Genomic DNA, 20,197 nt, shown 5'->3' on the forward strand with positions numbered 1-20,197 from the left:
CTTTAATATATATGGTTATCTTTCTATCTTTAGGGAACAAACCACGTGGAGAAATCTTTAAAAAATCTTTTGTTGTCTCTATTTTATAATAAATAGACAAAATTCAAATTTCTATATCTTTATTTATTTTATTAAAGAAAGAGTTCAAGCCTACGTCAAAATTTTAATTTTATAAAACATAAATAGTCTAAAATAAATATACAGATGAATAAATAAATTCTTACAAATAAATATACAGATGAATTAATCCTTATGTTCATCGAAATTTAAGGCTAAAAATATTAATACGAAGACATTTCAATTGAGTTGTCACAGAATATTAAAATATTAAAAATAAATATACACAACTAGGATAAGTAGGCCACAGAACTCTTATACGACCTCCGAGTAGTTTATTAGATAAATTGAGTTGTCAGACCATAACAACTTGCAATAATGGGTAGCTCCAATTTTCACTATCACTATCATTAATGATGAAAGATTATACGTTCAACATGTACCACAATATAAGTTTTATTTTTAATATTCAATTATCTAGTAAATATAAGTTTTAAAAATATTTATTAATTTTTTATACTAAATTAATTAACAATATTATTAAAGTTGTAATTAATGTTCCATTTTGACCTCAATTTCATTGCCATGTAAAGCTAATATTAGTGTGATTAGTGGTTTAATCCGTTGTCAATGTTACTTAACCATCATTAAGCACATTAAGCACATTAAGCACATTAAGCACATTAAGCACATTAAGCTAAAAATGGTTAGAAGTACGGAGTACGCACGCACCTTTCACTAAAAGAAGAAAAATGGTCCACACAAAAGCTTCTCAAGTGGGCTAGATGGGTTAGTTTCTCCAGTGGGCTCCATGTCAGAACAAAATCACGCATTATTTTTCTTATGAGAGATTTTTATATGACTCGAAAACTCCATCAATTCAGACAATCTAACCTAGTTGGATTAGTTTTTTTTTTTTTTTCAATTTAGGTTGGATTGAATGTTTCCAAAACAAAAAATTCAGACGGATTTCTGGTTGACATCTCTTTAGTTAAGTCAACTCGACCCACTCGAAAATAGGGTTACAATCCAACCAAACTCTACTCTAATTTTAAAATTATTACCAAGATTAAAAATATTTTTTCTTTGTAATTGATGTTAGTGATATATCGTGGCTTGTGAACGTTTAATATTTATGTTTTATGAGATTTTAGTTATCAACTTAAAAATATATTGCAGATAAATATTTTCCTAAAAGTTAATGATATTAGATATTTTATTTACTCAATTATGCTCCAACATTCATATAGAAGCTGTGTTCTTTTGTTCAACAGTGTATGAGAGTATCGATCCGACTAAATTTTTTATCGAGGTTATAACTAAATTAATTTGATTATACTCGAGAGTTTAAATTTTCATTGATATGACTATAGTTCGACGTCTACCTCAAAGGTAAATCGAGATTTTTTTTTATTACGTTATTAACAATATATATACTTATTAAGGGTAAGAAATTAAAATTTTCTTAAAAATGGGGAGATATTTAATTATAAATTTTAATATTTATATATATATATATATATATATATATATATATATATATATATATATATATATATATATANTATTATAATTATAAAAAAAAAAAAAAAAATCGCATAGTTTTTTCTGTATCTTCTCTCACAGAATCTCTGCGCGGCTTTACTTTCCCAACGGCTTGTCGTCGGCCATTGCTCCTTTCTTTATATATTGTAAGCAGCAATGAGCTTCACCACTGCAACTCCAATCCTTACGCCTTCCTATTCCCTCTCCTCCCTCCATTCCAATCGCTTCAACGCCGCAATCCTTTCTCCGATTCCTCTCCGTCGTTCCTTTTCTTCTTTCGCTCGTCGCCGCCGCAACTGCCCTCTGATTGCCGCTGCCGCGACGACGACGGACGTTGAGATCGATATGGATGTCGATAGCCTCAAAAAGGGAATCGCTGAGTTCTATGATGAATCGTCGGGGCTTTGGGAGAACGTTTGGGGTGAGCATATGCACCATGGTTTTTACGATCCTGATTCTTCCGTTTCTCTCTCTGATCACCGTGCCGCGCAAATCCGGATGATTGAGGAGACGCTCCGGTTTGCCGGTGTGGAGGCGGCGACGGCGGTGGTGGATGTTGGGTGTGGGATTGGGGGAAGTTCGAGGTATTTGGCGAGGAAATTTGGGGCGAAATGTAGAGGTATAACTTTGAGCCCTGTTCAAGCCAAACGCGCTCAAGCGATTGCTGCTGATGCTGGATTAAGTGATAAGGTATGGACGTCGTTGAATCCTCTGTTCTTTTTTGTTCTTCTCCATTTATCTTGTTTTGTATTTTCTTCATTGAAGAATTTCCGTTACGCTTTTGTTTTACCGTTTTCTTTGCTTTGATACCAAACTTGAAAATTAGTCACGAATCAAGTAATACAACCAAAATAATGAGTACCTGCTGGATTAGTCCTTTTCTTGTTTGGTTGCTGAAATTGTGAAAAGAGTGCCCACACAACCACTACTTCTCAAAATGTTTAGTACTTTTTTTTGGGTCCATTTTAAGATCTATTTTGACCTCTAATTGAATAACCAGATGATATAATTTATGAAATGAATGTTGAATCATGAACTCAAGAACATGCAAGGATGAGCTGAATATCCAATTATGAATTCAAGAACATGTGAGGATCAACCCATTGAACTAGGTTATGAACTATGGTTGAAAATTTTAAAAATGAAAATAGATATTGTAAAAGTTGTAGAGATGATGGGCTCGGTTATCTATGAAGGAATCTGAAATGTTAGAACAAAGTTGACACACGTTGATAATAATAAGAGGATATTTGGTGAGTGGTAGGTGTGTTTTGAAGTGGCAGATGCTCTGAACCAACCATTCTCAGATGGGGAATTTGATCTGGTATGGTCCATGGAGAGTGGGGAGCACATGCCTGACAAATCCAAGGTTATTTTTTCTCCTTTGCTTGACTTTTACTTTGAAGTTCGTGTCTGTTTGTTTGTATGCCTTACCTCTTTCAACCTCTGCAGTTTGTGAGTGAACTGGTTAGAGTTGCAGCCCCAGGAGCCACCATAATTATAGTGACATGGTGCCATAGAGACCTTGGGCCTTCTGAGGACTCCTTGCAGCCATGGGAGCACAAACTCCTTCAGAAGATTTGTGATGGCTTCTATCTCCCTGCTTGGTGCTCCACTGCTGATTACGTCAAGTTACTCGAGTCCCACGGTCTCCAGGTATCATACTCCTCCTACTTTGAGCATCATCATATCTATTTATTTGTCGTCTTTGAAATTTAAGCCTCGTGGGTTGACATATGAGATCCTACATTGGTTGAAGAAAGAAACGAAGCATTCTTTATAAGGGCGTGGACACCTCTCCCTTATAGCAGATATTATCTACTAGCTTTGGACTTTGACTGTTACAAATCGTATAGAGCTTAACATCGGTCAGTATGCCAGCGAGGACACTGGGCTCCCAAGGGATATGAATTGTGATATCCCACGTTAATTAGAGAAAGGAACGAAACATTACTTGGAAGAGTATAGAAACCTCTTCCTAATAGATGCATTTTAAAATTGTAAAGCTGACGGTGATACATAACGGTCCTATTAGTGGTGAGTTTAACTATTGTAGACATAATTAATGCCAATAAAAGGACTGAACTGAATAAGCTTGATCTTTCATTACACGGAGTATTGATATTCACGAAACATCCATAATATCTAGAATGGTGGGTAGAAGTTAATGAATTGATGAAACCCATGTGGGATTTTGAGCTAAAAACGTGAGATGTGAAAAGGCATTGTTGTGGTGTTGAACAGGATGTAAGGACGGCAGACTGGTCTAGGAATGTTGCTCCGTTTTGGCCAGCAGTTATTCGGTCAGCATTCACTTGGAATGGCTTCTCATCGCTCTTGCGAAGTGGTAAATTAAATAGTTGTAAATTATTATTTTTTTACCACTTAAAAAGGTATTCACAATTAATACTTTGTTGGGTGAAAAACAGGGTGGAAAACAATAAAAGGGGCATTAGTAATGCCATTGATGATTGAAGGATTCAAGAAAGATCTCATCAAATTTGCCATTATTACTTGCCGCAAGCCTGAATGAAGCTTCCCCTACGCCTAATACCAAATACAATATAACTCGTCACACTCATGTTCTTCTCCCTCTTTTTTTCTTTTTTCTTTTTTTTTTTTCAAAAGAAAAAAAAAATCCATCTTATTAGTTAATTTCTAGCTTTTTTTTCTTTCTTTTGTGTTTATTGTAAGTTTGTTTTTTTTTTTTTTTTTAAATCTGAAAATAGGTTCAAATTTCTCTATGGTCGGAATAATAGTCCAAGTTATTTTTATGTGTTAGTCGAACTTCAACTTGTCCTTTTCCTTTCTAATATCCATTGTTGGAGACCTTAGACACATGGGGTTTGGGAGTTTATACGGGATTGGAGGAATCTTTTAGACTAACTTTCTATTTTCAAGTTGGGTTGTGTTCGGGTCGTGTAGGTCGTTCTTTTTCATTTTTTGCTTTCCACTTTTGAACAAAACAAAAAAAAAAAAAAGAAAAAAACTTCTGTATTAGAATTTATTTTCAAAATTATTTTACTAATAATTGTTTTACATTAAATGTCATTATCAATCATTATTTCTTAAAATAAAGAAACCATTATTACATTTTCCAGTATTAAATTTTGTCCATTTTAATTTAATTATTAAATCCTTGAACCTAAAAACTTCATTCTTATCCTATCTTATTTTTTTTCATCCTTCAAACATTTATCATATTTAATAAATATGAGATAAACACAAAGTTAATTATTATTGAGGATTGTTTTCGACTATAAATTAAAAAAAAAAAAAAAAAAAAAAAAAAAAAAAAAGTCCACATCAAAAGTGAAAGAGAATGACGTAAGAAGAAAAGTTAAAAGGAATAGAACATAGTAGAGAATTTGGATCGAACAAGCAAAACTTTGAATAAAAATGAAAATCTCATCAAAGAAAATGATTGGCATTAATAAGAACGAATCATAGAGTTTTTAATTTACAAGTTTTATCAACCGATAGATATTACATCCAATGAGATATACAAAAAGCATGTTAGAAAAGTCAAATCATGTTATATTTTATTTTTTTTAAAATAAACATAAAATTTACGGATTGAAATTTTTATATGTATATGTATACTAAAACATAAAATTTTGTTTCGACAAGTCAAGGATGATCTGAAAAGACTAACAAGCCAATATGCAATTCAAATATGATCAACAAGTGAATGATCGGTCCAATTAGATCGACAAGCCAAAGATTAGCCAAAAATATCAATAAATATGTTGTTCTCGCGAAGTAGAGATGGTGGAAAATCAAACTTCATTGTTTGATCTCAAACAAGATCTATAGAAGAAAAAAATGGCGAGGTAGCCAAGGAAAATTGATATCTTGACGAGAACAAGAATTGTGATATTGTTGAATCAAGTCAAACTCGATCAACCAAAACAGTGGCTCAACTTTTAATATATTATATGATTATTGACGAAGACAAATAGTTTCCACGTGAATATTGGTTTAATTATGTTGGTTAATTAATGAAAAAATTATGAGTATATAAACAAGGGACGCTATCGACATTTTGGGAAAACCAAAAACAAAATCATAAGAGTTTACGCTCAAGATAGACAATATCATATCATTTTGGACATTTGTTGTCCTATTGGTTAGATTACATGACCACTTCTCTGTCACGAACAGGCTCGATAGTGTTTGTTTTGGTCCATGAAATGTGCTAGCGTAGAGAGAATGCAAGAAGAGCCTCTAGGTGTGGAGTCTTGGAAGGTAGCCTTTTTGGCCATATGCTTATTATTTCCTATCCGCTTCTGAACCACGAATGGAGCATTCTGGGGGATCTAGTGCTAACCATTTGAGTTAACTTTAGACATTGTACGGTCGAACTAACTTCGACACATAGATGTATTATCTTGTATAGACTCAAATTTTGTTTGCTGGTTCGACCTTAGAGTATTTCCTAAAATTACTTACGTATATGTGGTGAATAGCGTTCGATACAGCTTGTGTACGCACAAAGTATTTCAAATACCATATAATCTCGTATAGCTCGATCTCAATCACCATCCACCAAAATATGATTATGAGGAGCCTCGACCAACCATTTTGGTTAACTCCTCTTCTTTGTTGGTCGACATGAGAGTCTACCAAAGCATCTATAAAAGGTTGCTTGTCAAAGTCGTTCTTCCATGAATTATTTTGAGCGATCAACTCTTGTTCTTGTGCATTTCTTTAGATCGAGCTTCTATTTATGCATCGACTTCAATTTGTAAGGTTGCATGTGAAAATCAGTTTTGATCGAGAGAGAACATGACGATCACGAATTACGAGGAATTAAATTTATAATACAAGAGATGATTTATAAACTTTTTTGAGTGTTTAGGAGAGATAAACCCCTTTTAGCTCCATACCACTAAAACTTGAAAATTTGAAACAAGTTGAAACTTATCGGTACGGTCCTTGCTTTATCCATTAACCTCTCCTGATGTCTCAGAACGAACAGCAAATTTCGTGGTAAGTTTCTCCGAGAACTTCTTATGGAGTCCCTCAAGACTTCATTCCTTAGTCCAGTCCTCCTCCCTCCACCTTCCAATCGCAGCAGCCGTTGCCCGTTAAAGTCCAGAAAACCCCAAATTTTCATCATCCGCTCGTCGGTAACGCCCGATCCTTGGTCTCTCAGCGATGGCAATCCCGCAAGACCAAAACCCAGGTCCAAAAACGCCAAAAAACCGCTTTCCGACGACAACGCCCGTCGAATCATCAAGGCCAAGGCTCAGTACCTCAGTGTACTGCGTCGAAATCAGGGCCCAAGAGCTCAAACGCCCAAATGGATCAAGAGAACTCCGGAACAGATGGTGCAGTACCTTGAGGACGATAAAAATGGCCATCTCTATGGAAAGCATGTGGTGGCGGCGATTAAGCACGTGCGGAGTTTATCTCAGAGAGCCGAGGGAGAGTACGATATGAGAATGGAGATGGCTTCTTTTGTTGGAAAATTGACCTTTAGGGAGATGTGTATAGTGCTTAAGGAGCAGAAGGGGTGGAGGCAGGTCAGAGATGTGCTTGATTGGATGAAATTGCAGGTGGGTTTTGAGGAATTATGTCCTTTTGATTGTGTTTTGTTTAGAATGTTGCTGTTTTCATGGAATTTGCTCAGCTAGCTGAAGAGTAAATAAACTTGATTATATCTTACCAATGCCATGTTTGATCCATGATGATACACAAACTGTTCTTCAGGTGGCTTGAACTAATACCCTTTTGTTGGATGTTTGATTAAAATCAATGTCTGTTGGGTCCTTCGTAGTTACACTTTGGAATGTTGTTACTACATAATAGTTTGAAATGAAGCATTCAATCAAATATGTCGTAATCGTAGGCTTCTGTTTGGACAGTTGAGTTATCGCCCAAGCGTCATTGTCTACACGATTGTTTTGCGAACATATGGACAAGTTGGAAAAATAAAGCTAGCTGAAGAAACTTTCTTGGAGATGCTTGAAGTTGGATTAGAACCAGACGAAGTTGCTTGTGGAACGATGTTATGTACATACGCCCGATGGGGACATCATAAGGCTATGTTGTCTTTCTATTCTGCTGTCAAGGATAGGGGAATTATACCTTCGAGTGCCGTTTTCAATTTTATGCTGTCGTCCTTGCAGAAGAAGGGGCTCCATGCCGAGGTCAAAGAACTATGGATGCAGATGGTAGAGATAGGAGTGACATTCAATGAATTTACCTATACTGTAGTTATCAACTCACTTGTTAAGGAAGGACATAGTGAGGAGGCTTTCAAAGTTTTCGACGAGATGAAGAACCGTGGGTTCGTTCCTGAAGAGGGGACGTATAACCTACTTATTAATTTAAGCGCAAAGCGAGGTAATTCGGATGAAGTTTTGAGGCTCTATAAGGATATGAGAGATAAGGATATTGTTCCAAGTAGCTACACTTGTTCTTCACTCCTGACATTGTTTTACAAGAATGGAGATTATTCTAAAGCCCTCTCTCTATTTTCCGAGATGGAAACGAAACAAGTGGTGGTTGATGAAGTTATATATGGATTACTTATTAGAATATATGGAAAATTGGGTCTACATGAGGATGCCCATAAAACATTTGAAGAAATGGAGCAACTTGGTTTACTTACAGATGAGAAGAGCTATTTGGCAATGGCTCAAGTCCATCTCGGTGCGAGAAACTTCGAGAAAGCTTTAAACATAATTGAGTTGATGAAATCTAGAAACATTTGGTTGTCAAGATTTGCTTATATAGTATCATTAAAGTGTTATGTTATGAAAGAAGATATAAGGTCTGCAGAATCCACATTTCAAGCTTTATCCAAAACGGGGCTTCCTGATGCTCGTTCGTGTATTGATATTCTCAATTTGTATTTAAAATTAGACTTGGTGGACGAGGCAAAAGATTTTATAGCCCATATAAGAAAGGACGGGGTAGTCTTCGACGAGGAACTTTATAAATTGGTTATGAGAGTCTATTGCAAGGAGGGGATGTTAAAAGATGCTGAAATTTTAGTTGAACTTATGAAGAAGGAAGAGTTATTTGTTGATAAGAAATTTATGGAGACATTTTCCTTTATGATGAATGAAAATACAATTGGAAGCTATGACCAACCAGATTATATGGCTCTTCATATGATACTTCGGCTGTATTTGGCGAACGGCGATGTTGGTAAAAGGAATAGGATCCTGAAATTAATACTTAGGGACGGTGGCGTGACCGTTGTGAGTCAACTTGTAGCTAATTTGATTAGAGAAGGCAAGAAAATTATGTCTTTTGAGTTACGATAATATTTCTTTTATGGATTTATATATCTATGCTGTCGGTTTAAGGCAAGCTCGATTAATGTCTTTACTCTACAGGCGATGCATTGAAAGCAGAAACTCTTACGAAAGAATTACTTGAGCTTGGCTACCGGCTAGATGACGCTACTACAGCGTCCTTAATCAGTTTGTATGGGAAAGAGAGGAAAATAAATCAAGCAGCTGAAATTTTTGCAGCAGTTTCAGATTCTTGCACATCGGAATTGATTTTTGGTTCTATGATCGATGCGTATATCAAATGTGATAAAGCAGAAGAAGCGTTCGTGGTTTACAATGAGGTAATTGAGAAAGGATATGATCTTGGTGCTGTTGCTGTCAGCAGAATGGTGAATACTTTGAGTATTGCTGGTACGTTGTGGAGTCGTATAAGTGATCGACATACTGTTTTTCCTTTTTTACTTACTCTTGTTTGATTAGTCTTCTTCTTCTGTAGCTGTTCATACCACTTTCTTCTTAAATAGTTTGAAAGGCTAAAATGTAAAATGAATGACTGATGGAAACTACAGAGATATTGACCTGTACTAGTTTAGGTTTAGGCTTTAAATGTTTTCAAAGCCAATAACCAGATAGAAGTTTACTGTGGAACTCTTAGAAAATTTTGTAGCATATGACTATCAGAGGTTAGAGTTGGGTGCTCTGTGTCACAATTTATGATGGTGTGTTATGCCTCTGAGAAAGTTATTGAGCGCGTTATTGAGGACGCTGACTAGTTTAAGTGAGGGAGAATGTCACAACCATACTGAGAAAGAGAGTAGGTTGTGGCTCTCACATGGAGACAGACAAGACAGTAACCCCCAAGTGGTGTCCATCCAACCATGTGAGGGCTAAGATAGACAAGTGCCATGATGCGACCGAGAAGGACGATGCATTATCTAACACACCAGAGAAAGTGTACATTGAAGTCAAGTTGAGGGATAAGCAAGATAGATAGAGGCATAGGATAGACAAGAGTGTCATAGATAAGCTCGAAAAAGAGCCTGGTAGGGCCCCTGGCCTTAACCTCGGAAGTCAGGATTTCGTTATGAGTTTTGACATATGACTCTAGAGTTAAGTCCGTATATATGAAATATGAAAGGGGGCCAAATTTGATGTCAATTGAACACATATGACTGTATGCCAAAATCATGCGACTCCTGCTAGTCCAAAAATGCTCCAAAATATACTATAGGGGGAGACATGGTATCAACTGTCCACCACTCTTGGGCCATGTGTCCACCACTCTTGGGCCATGTGGTCTAAGTGAGCTACTTTGTGGCACATACGTGTGCCACAGCGTAGGCGAGCGTTGTAAGACGAGTATCTTGGGTGTATTTCTTTGAAAATGGGTTTTTGAGGACAGTGTCCGTGCTGACATTGCACCCCAACCCATTTGTCATTAGTTGATATATGCACTTGCTATTCGGTACAATATCTGTAAATGACTCGACATGGACATAGGAGGGTTCATGCCTCGATTGGACTCAAATGGATGGATGTTCAAGATGTCCCGACAATATAGTTGACTCATGGGGTTAGTACTTGGTAAACATGTCTAAGCGTGTTAAGATGGCTGGTGACATTGCAATACATAGCCCGTGTTGTGGGGAACCTAGATGACAAGTTGATGACAAGACGAGATGCGACGTTGTGTATGAGAGACCTTGGCCGAGAATAGAGACATAGTAGAGTTGCAGATGATTGAACGTGCACGCATGAGCAGCATGTGTGGCCGAACAAGCTTAGATTCTACAAGAGTTGTGTTCGGTTGGTAAAAAAGAACCTCGCCTAAGGTCCGACAAAGTCACAAAGCCGGACAAAAAATGTAAATGAGGTTTGAGTTCCCTCAAGGCTTGTCATGAGTGTGATAAGATCATGATGCCGCACGCTTGAAAAAGTACGACTGTGACACTCTGCTTACTGCTATGCTGATTGGCCCGGTGAAATAGATTTCCCGAAGCCGACCCATTCCAACTCTTCGAGTGGTCATTTAATTTTGTGACTGAGTTATCACATAATCTAAACCAATTAAACATGGTAGCATTTTAGACTTTTCTTTGCATTTCTTCTGCTATTGAGGTAGTATTATACATTGAATTATTTCCAGGAAAACATCAAGCAGCAGAGAGTGTCGTACGTGCTAGTCTTAAAGCTGACTTGAAGCTTGATACAGTGGCATTCAATACATTTATCAAGGCAATGCTGGAGGCAGGTTGGTTAGCGTCAAATATATCAATAAATTGAGTGATGAATACTTCTTGAAAAACATTCACTATGAATATAACATGTTCTAATTTGCAGGGAAACTGCATTTTGCATCCAGAATATATAAGCGCATGATTGTTCTTGGCATTGTACCATCAATTCAGACATATAACACCATGATTAGGTATGATTTGAAACTTGAAATGACTCCAAATTTATTGAAACTGATAGCCAGAGCTATTGAGACTGCCTCTCCCATTAGTAAAAGATATTTATATCGATATCGATATTGGCTTTTGTGGCTTCAGCGTTTATGGACGTGGTTGGAAGCTCGATAAAGCTGTAGAAATGTTTAATGAAGCTCGCAGCTCGGGTCACTCTCCTGATGAAAAGGCATATGCTAACCTGATTAGCTTCTATGGGAAGGCTGGTATCGTGTTCTCCAGACTCGATCAAATAACCTTGTAAAATTAATTATATATCATTGAACTTAATTGCACTATGGTCTATGATTCATTTTGCGCATTCGGTCAATGATATTACTATGTATATATTGTAATGAAATTCATATAAGTTAATATTTCACTATCGTACTTTGTAGGTAAGACGCATGAAGCAAGCTTGCTATTCAAAGAAATGCTGAAAGAAGGGATTAAGCCTGGGATGGTACTCTCATAACTCATAATTTCCCTTGGATTTGTATGGTGTTAAGGATATGTATAAATAATTAAGCATACCATAGCCTATCCGTTTAAACTTTTAGGTATAGTGGTGATTTAACCTATAATAAACGACCCAGGCCCACTGCTAGCAGATATTGTTCTTTTTGGATTTTCCCTTTCGAGCTTCCCCTCAAGGTTTTTAAAACGTGTCTGCTAGAGTGAGGTTTCCACATCCTTATAAAGAATGCTTCGTTCCCTTCCCTAACCGATGTGGGATCTCACAATCCACCCCCTTCGGGGCTAGGGAGTTCCTTTCTCCAATCGATGTGGAACCCCCCAAATCTACCCCCTTTGGGGCCAGCATCCTTGCTGGCACACCGCCTCGTGTCCACCCCCTTCAGGGCTGAGCCTTTTCGTTGGTACATCGTTCGGTGTCTGGCTCTGATACCATTTGTAACGATTCAAGCCTAGCATCCACACTGCCTCGTGTCCACCTCCCTTCAGGGCTTATCCTTCTCACTGGTACATCGTCCGGTGTCTGGTGTCTGGCTCTGATACCATTTGTAACGGCCCAAGCCCACTCCCCTTCGGGGCCAACGAGTTCCTTTCTCCCAAATCTACCGCCTCGTGTACATCTCCCTTGGGGCTCAGCCTTCTTGCTGGCACATTTTCCAGTGTCTGGCTCTGATACCATTTGTAACGGTCCAATCCCACCTTTCCCTTTTGGGCTTCCCCTCAAAGTTTTAAAAACGCGTCCGCTAGGGAGAGGTTTCCACACTCTTATAAAGAATGCTTCGTTCTCCTCCCCAGCTGACGTGGGATCTCACACCTTTGCTCCGTTATTAGAACTAGAGTTGTTCAGCTGCACCATACAATAGCAAAATGTTTATTTCCTTGTGTTCTTTGAATTGTTCTACAAGTCTGGTGCTGACTTACATAAAACTGCAGGTCAGCTACAACATTATGGCCAATGTATATGCTACGGCCGGACTTGAAGAAGAAACAGAGAAGCTTTTCAAAGCAATGGAGCAAGATGGTCTCTTACCTGATTCTTTTACCTACTTCTCACTCATTCGAGCTTACACACACAATTGCAAATACTTAGAAGCTGAGGAAATCATCAACTCTATGAAGGAAAATGGCATCCCCACATCTTGTGCACATTACGACCTGTTGCTCTCGGCTTTGGCAAAGGTCGGTATGATACGGAAAGCAGAAAAAGTCTATGACAAACTTCTAACAGATGGTTTAAATCCCGATGTTACGTGCAATCGGACGTTGATGAGAGGTTACCTCGACTACGGATATGTCAAAGAAGGTATCGAGTTCTTTGAATCTTCATGTAAATATGCAGGAGACAGGTTTATCATGAGTGCAGCTGTACATTTTTACAAGGTTGAAGGAAAAGAGGATGAAGCATTGAATATTTTGGATTCCATGAAAAGTTTGGGTCTTTCATTCTTGAAAGACCTTCGAGTCGGATTGAAGCTAGAGTCTGCTTGAGCCTCAACGTATTCAACGATCCGATTTGCCAGCACGTTACCTGCCGGTTGTCATTTGACTGAGAAGCAAAGCGACTCGAAAAGGTACACATAAAGGAGAATATTCTGGATATATGTTCATCAAACTCCTTGTAACGATAGCAGAAACGTCCCAGGTTGCTTTAAGAAACCGAGAACTTGAAACTCGAGGATACTAAATGGGATCGAAAGATTACGTAAACTGACCGAACTGCTGTTTTGTTCTCTCTCTTCAACCTTGTTGAGATGGCATCACACAGGATGAAGGAATTTGCAGTCGTGGATCGATTGATTTCGTCATTTACGCCATACCGAGAAGACATCCGAGGCTGAAAAGTGGCATTGATTGGACGAAGATCATCTTCTTACCAATATAGTTTTGAGGAAGTTGGATGAGCTTGTGATGAACGTTATCTATTGTAAGCTCTGTAAATGATCAATTATCTTTGTATCTCTTCAGTTTAGGATGGGACAACCTGACAAAATAAAGCTCATTCAGGTGCAGTTACTATATACGAGGAAATTAACATTCAATCCTATTCTAGAACAAAAAAATATATGAATTCTTGTTATCATAGGTATCTGTTAAATAGGCCGAGTTTCTTATCGAGAACTTACTCGTCTACGGCTTTAAGCATATGAATGTAAACATCTTCTCGATCTATTGAACACAAAGGGTATCGCAAACATGGATCTTCATTTAAAATATTAGAGATACAGATACAAATTCTACACTAAAACATATGTTGAGTGTCATGGTCATACTTGTCTAGGTCGTGTTGTCCATGTTAAGTAGTTGTTTTTTTATTTTATATTATAGTTTACGTGCGTATGACTCTTCATAAATGTCATGCCAAGGTTAAAATGTTTCAGAATATACTATATGAGAATATACTATATGAGAATGTAATTAGTCGTTAATTCTCTGTACTAAAGTTATATGTTATCCATGGTCATTCCTGTTCCTAATTACTGGCTAGTTTCTAAAATTGTTTTCTTAAATCGTGTTCAAAATGTATTTCAAAATCTTCTCTGAGCTCGTTTTTTAAAACAATTTTTTAAAAATGGGGTCAAAGGCTTGAGTATAGATCGTTTGTTCCACTCTAACTCAAATTTTAGTTGACTAGCTTACTTAAACGTGAGAATAAGTGTAACCTTATTAGTATTATTAGGGTTACCTAGGAGGGTCCAATCACTTAAAGACCGAACTATCCTTCAATTTACCTTTTTGCCCATTACATTATTAGCCTCTAATCCTCTAAGTTACAGACCCCACCCCATCTCCACTAGACCTATTTTCGGGTACCCTAAAAAAAATGAACTTTTTCTCTCTCCCAGCCATTTGTCATCCAGGAGAAAGGGTGCTCGGTAGAAAGAAAATTGCAACATGAGAGAAGTAAGGAGGTCGACCTCTTTCAAATATATACCATGGATTCAATCCTAACTTCATGACTTGAAATATTTCGAGTATTTGGACTATTGATTCATTATTAATAAACTTTTGTCGAGGCAAGAGAAAGATCGAGCTTTAAAATATAGTAAATGGTCATCTACAAAAAAAAAAAAAAAAAAAAAATCTTATTTGGAAATATGCTATTTCTTATTAAATAAAAATGAAATATTATATTTATTATTATTATTATTATTATTATTATTATTACTATTTATTTTGGGGGCAAAACTTCCGTCGAGCGTTTATACTTCGAGCTCTCTCTGGCCGTAGCTCTCCTTTGCGCTCTCTTTCTCCATCTCAGGTTGTGTGTTTGATCGGTGGATCAATGGCGTCGAGTCTTTTCAAAGCACTTGTTGAATCTTCCTCCAAAATTCCTTCTTCGGCTAGAAGTCTGAGTCTTGTTAGCAACCAAATCGGCCAGCACACCGCCAAATGGATGCAGGTATCCAGTAATTTATCGCAAATCCTTCCTTTGAAATTTATTGCTTCCATGCCTGTGTTTCAATTGATCTCTGCAGATTTTGTGTTCTTGTTTATAATTCGTTGTTCTTTCTAACTTTACCCGAGAACTGATTTAGAGATTGGGTTTGAAGGCTCCCAATTTATGTGGTGGTTTTCTTTTGTTTGTTGTTGTTGTTCCTTTTTTTTTTTTGATCGATTTTTTTTTATGTGGAAATTAATTCATGTTATTTGAAGAGAACAGAAAGAAACTTGTTTTCCAGTGGCACTGATGGATGCTAAACCTTTTGGTGCTCGTCTTTCATCGAAGCAAATTTATATAAACTATACAAATATTTTATTTCTCACCTAACTATCTCCCCCTCGCCTCCCTGCTTAGATTATGTATTATCTTCTTCATGTTCTGTTGGTTTTATATGTACATGAAGATTATCAGAGAACATGCCTCACCTTTATAAATATTAAAGAGCTATTTCTCTATATCCTTTTCTCTTGATAGCCACCTGCCAAATTTTTATTTTTGATTAGAAACATGAACTTTTCGTTGATATTTGAGAACTGACGAGCTATCATCTTCCTAAAGAATGTATAAAAGTAGAAAAGAGAACTCCTCCAGGTTGAAAAATGAAGAAAAAAAAAACGAGGAGCTGTCATGAATAACAAATCTTCCGAATTTCTTGCATCCTGGTGCATAAGGAGCAGGTGTTGGTGTCTTCTTGTACGAGTGCATAGCAATGCCAGAAAAATTTCCCGCGGATCATTTTTTTTTATCACCATGTCTGTTTAGAACTTTTGGCTCTTCTTCTAGGGTTGATTTGAGCTCTTCTTTTGAACTCGATAATTGACATCTACATGCCTAGTATTCTCTAGTTGGAACTTGTTTATTCATTTTCATTTCCTTGCTCGGCAATATCTAAGTCTTCTACCACAAAACTGCATTGCCATTGCGTTAAAATGATTGCAATATGGTTGCACTTCCAGGTTGAAGAAATAACCCACCACCTCATATTACAATTGAGCAGAAGGCTTCTTCAACTCACTTCATGTCATACCTTCTATGACCTTCGGGAATAAAAGTTTCTTACCAATTACATGACCTGTGTATTTAAGCTAGCTGCCTAACTAAGATTTTGTCTTTCACGCCTACGTTTTTCTGAGTTGGACCCTATGAATGCAATTTACTTTTCTCAGGGTACCACATTCTCCTTCAACAGGTTCTATGACTGTTGATGTTGCTTTCTAATGGCTTTCATATCTTCTCAATTATCATTATTACTATGTATAAGATTTTTTCATTAAGATGCAGGCCATGGAGAGGCAATCCCTAGAAAAAAGGAACTATGACTACCAGAAGAGGTTCCAATTATTAAGAACCAAAAGTAAAGGATAGTTACAAACCAAAAAGTGGGGACACTTAGATAGAGGTTTGATATAGGCCAATCCTCAGACCTCCTCCCAAGAATCCTTAACCGTTTTAAAAATCCTCCGATTTCCTTCAAACCAAATATACCCTAAAATAGCTAAATTAGCTAAGCTGCTTGCCTCAAAACTCCCTTTACCACCAATGCTGGTGCAACATGCAACTACTTTTACCCATCACTGAACAGTAATCCTTTCCTTGCATTGAACCAAGTCAACACCACAATGGTTTTGAGCTCTATCCCTCAGATTTATTGCAATGTGACATATTTATAGAGATCTTGCCTCAAATTGTTTGCAGAGTGCCTGGTTTCGTGAACTGGTGTGTTTTGTGTAGTCATGGACATATGGGAAAAAGATTGAAACTATGCTTCTGGGTATGCCCTTTTCTTCATGAGTTTGGAGCCGTTTTTCATATAGTTTTGGATTATTTGTTGTTTGAGGTTGAGCATTCATGAGATGATGGATGGTGTTCAGGTTGAAAATGGGGTTTTTTGGCGTAGTTTATTTGGCTAGAAAGGAAAAATAGAAGAATGTTTGTTCAGTTAGATGGATGGTGGGATGATATTTAGGATTTGATGCATCCTCTTTTTTGGACTCATAACTCAGATTTAAAAACTGGTTAGTGATTATCCTTTTTTTGTTACCAAAAGTTGGAGTTCTTTGTCGTGAATTTTCTTTAACATGTTAACACCAGTCTTAACTACTTGGTCCAATCTGTTCCATGTCCAGCCCCTAGATAGTGCCAGATGGTCCCTCCTGACTAGAAAGTTGGTTTTCTCGTATAGAAAGAAAAAGGAATATAGAAAGATTGTCAACTGTAGAATGCATGTCCCATATGAATCCCTGCCTTATGAATCTCCAGGAAATCATGAGCAACACCCTTGGTTGTTTCACTGACCTAGGTTCTTCTATTGAATGTTCTTTCCAACCCAACATCTCATTGCCTTGCAGTGGTGATGCCACCGTTTTAAGAATTTGTATTCCAAGGAAACCATAATCTTTGTTTATCCTAACAGCTAATCTGTTGCACGGTCACAGCATGTAACATTCTTATGCACTTGAAGCAAGTCAGCCCTTCTAGTGTGCTTGCTTGGAAGAGTAGTTGCCTAGTAACCAAGTCGGAGAGAATGTCATTAGCAGAGTTTTTTTTTATCACTCTATTGATGGATTTTATCAGCTCTTGGTTAAAATAGGAGACTAGAGGACTCTTTCTTTTATAAGATTTTACATCCATGTCCATTAACTAGGATTAAGTCAGTCTAACAGCCAAGACTTTATAGATTTTTCCTATTTTGTAACATGTACACCATCTTAGATTTATCTAAATTATTCTACATAACCTGGATTTTTTTGGAGTGCTCTAAAGTATAACATGAGAACTGTCCATGGTTTTTTTTTTTTATTATTATTATTTAAGTGTAGGATTCTATCGAACTGCAGATCAATTCTTCATAACCCTTATGCATTTTTCACATTTTGAAGAAGTTTTGAGTTGTGAAAGTAATGTCTCATGTTTTGATCATTGAAAAAGTTGTTTCTCTTTACTTCAAAGATACTTTTGCCTGTAGAAACTCTTCTGGCTCGTTAGAGACAGTAGAGTTAATCATTGAAAGAGACATTCTTTCTTTGTTCAATGATATTTCTGCCTGCAGCAGAACTCTTCTTGCTCCATTAAAGGAGAATGCTATTTTTATTCGATACTCCCTCAATTTTTCTTTTTACTGCATTAAGGATGTGGCACATGAAGGAATTGAACTTAATTCATCTTGCAGTCTGCGTAACTAAATCAACCGGCCTGCTAATAAAATAGCTTACTTTGGTGGGGTTCAATTTTCTTAATTCTTGGCAATTTGGTTGGTTTTCTTCATTGTGATTGCTTGAGACAACTAGGTTTTCATCAACATCTACTGTGTTGCTTAACTATTCTACTTGTACCATAGAGCTCGTTGAGTTATCCCTGTTCCCAAAGCTGCAAGTTTTTCATATATTTTTTTTCCAATATCTGTATTCTCTTCAGTACAGACGCCGTGTTGCAGGCTGTTAGTGCGTTTTATAACTGCATCAATTTCAATGGTCTTGTTAATTAACTCTTCCATTTTCAAATGATATCTCGTGACTTCATTTTGCTTTTGGGAAATTGTCTGGATTACTGTTCTCTTTTAATAATTGATACATTGTTTGGCATGTTTGGATCTCGAATTTTCTTTGGCATGACTTCACAACATTTTTCTTTCTTTCCATCTATTTGCTTCAATTATTGAGGGCCAATCAAGTTCAACTGACTGTTGAGACATGATATAGTTATTTTTATTTCTTTCATTTACTTCTAAGAAATATCCAACCGTTTTGGGGGGATAGATTCTACTCTTTGTGATCCTATCCAATGATGAAGGATATATGAAAGTTCTACTTTATTTCCATATCTAGGATACAAGTAAGAAATCACCCATGGAGTTGATCAACGAGGTTCCACCGATCAAGGTCGAAGGCCGTATCGTTGCTTGTGAGGGAGGTTAGTCCATCTCCATACATGTATCCATGCTTGCATATAATCTAAGTAATTTATTAAGGAAGGTGTGATTCCTTATTTTGATTCAAACGAACTGTTGCTGATTGCAGACAGCAATCCTGGCCTTGGTCATCCAATCGAGTTCATATGCCTCGATCGGGAGGAGCCTGCCGTGTGCAAGTACTGTGGCCTGCGCTACACTCAGGACCATCATCACTAGAGAAGATCTGCAAGTGATCATTCCAGACAGCAATCCTGAACATGGAAAGACAATACCCTACCTTTTCCAAACTTGAATTCTGTAACGAAATGACTGTCATGGTTGTACTCTGCCTGCATAAATAGGAATTTGGGAATTCCATTCACTCACACTTGGCTGGTTCCATTGTCTTTGCCAAATTTGTTTCATTGCCGTGTCTAATGACTTTATCATGTTGACTCGAATTCAAATAAAAGGTTTTTGATGTTCTTGGAGTTGCAAGATTGAAATGACCCACTTTTTCATTTCTAGCCTCGATCTTATGTGCCTAGCATAGTATCACCTAGTACTAGTACTTTATTTCTAAAATGTGCTTGACTTTGACAATAGGGGTATGATCCATCCAAAACACATGTTAAGCGGTGGTTATATTATATTATTATGGTAATCATGATGGTTAGAAGTGTCTAACCCTACTTATATTATATTATATTAGTATCTCCTTAGGTTATGATTTCCCTTTTTCTTTCCTTTGTATTATGCCGGAATCACTGAAATCATTAGAATACCGATTCCTCTATTGAAAAGTGTTTCCTCCTATTTTATTATTAGAGGGAAATGGACTTTTCCATTATCTAACCAAAGGGGCGCGAGTTCATCTCCCACTCCAGTTTTGCACAACAAAATTCAAGGCCTCCCACTCCAGTTTTGCACAACAAAATTCAAGGCTCTAAGGAGAAAATAAGTAAATTAAGATTCCACCTGTATGAATAAGAGTTAACCTCCCACCTCAAGAGAAGAAACTCTTCAATATAACAAATCTCTTATTATCCACAACACGAACCTTTACCAACCTCACACGATACGCTATTGGAAT

General features: G+C 37.0%; 3 protein-coding genes across 4 annotated transcripts; all 3 read left to right on the forward strand.

Moving 5' to 3' along the window:
* The first annotated feature begins 1,638 nt into the window (after positions 1 to 1,638).
* Positions 1,639 to 4,459, forward strand: LOC111449074 (tocopherol O-methyltransferase, chloroplastic). The gene is made up of 5 exons (XM_023088922.1): positions 1,639 to 2,292; positions 2,867 to 2,971; positions 3,055 to 3,258; positions 3,847 to 3,949; positions 4,032 to 4,459. The coding sequence occupies exons 1-5, from the start codon at positions 1,759 to 1,761 to the stop codon at positions 4,133 to 4,135; spliced, it is 1,050 nt and encodes a 349-aa protein (XP_022944690.1). The 5' UTR covers positions 1,639 to 1,758; the 3' UTR covers positions 4,136 to 4,459.
* A 2,051-nt stretch (positions 4,460 to 6,510) lies between these two features.
* LOC111448688 (pentatricopeptide repeat-containing protein At5g27270) lies at positions 6,511 to 13,884 on the forward strand. Of its 2 annotated transcripts, XR_002711471.1 has the most exons (9): positions 6,511 to 7,163; positions 7,473 to 8,850; positions 8,955 to 9,263; positions 10,999 to 11,103; positions 11,193 to 11,280; positions 11,405 to 11,526; positions 11,698 to 11,762; positions 12,707 to 13,344; positions 13,416 to 13,884. XR_002711471.1 is itself a non-coding variant. In XM_023088375.1 (8 exons), the coding sequence occupies exons 1-8, from the start codon at positions 6,618 to 6,620 to the stop codon at positions 13,259 to 13,261; spliced, it is 3,168 nt and encodes a 1,055-aa protein (XP_022944143.1). In that variant the 5' UTR covers positions 6,511 to 6,617; the 3' UTR covers positions 13,262 to 13,884. The 2 variants fall into 2 exon arrangements, 1 of the variants encoding a protein (XP_022944143.1); XM_023088375.1 differs by having other exon boundaries at positions 12,707 to 13,884.
* Positions 13,885 to 14,903: 1,019 nt separating this feature from the next.
* Positions 14,904 to 19,613, forward strand: LOC111448533 (NADH dehydrogenase [ubiquinone] iron-sulfur protein 6, mitochondrial). The gene is made up of 3 exons (XM_023088195.1): positions 14,904 to 15,173; positions 19,040 to 19,124; positions 19,232 to 19,613. The coding sequence occupies exons 1-3, from the start codon at positions 15,057 to 15,059 to the stop codon at positions 19,339 to 19,341; spliced, it is 312 nt and encodes a 103-aa protein (XP_022943963.1). The 5' UTR covers positions 14,904 to 15,056; the 3' UTR covers positions 19,342 to 19,613.
* The last annotated feature ends 584 nt before the right edge of the window (positions 19,614 to 20,197 follow it).

Source organism: Cucurbita moschata, unplaced genomic scaffold, assembly GCF_002738365.1.
Source record: "Cucurbita moschata cultivar Rifu unplaced genomic scaffold, Cmos_1.0 Cmo_Scf00010, whole genome shotgun sequence".
NCBI lineage: Eukaryota > Viridiplantae > Streptophyta > Magnoliopsida > Cucurbitales > Cucurbitaceae > Cucurbita > Cucurbita moschata.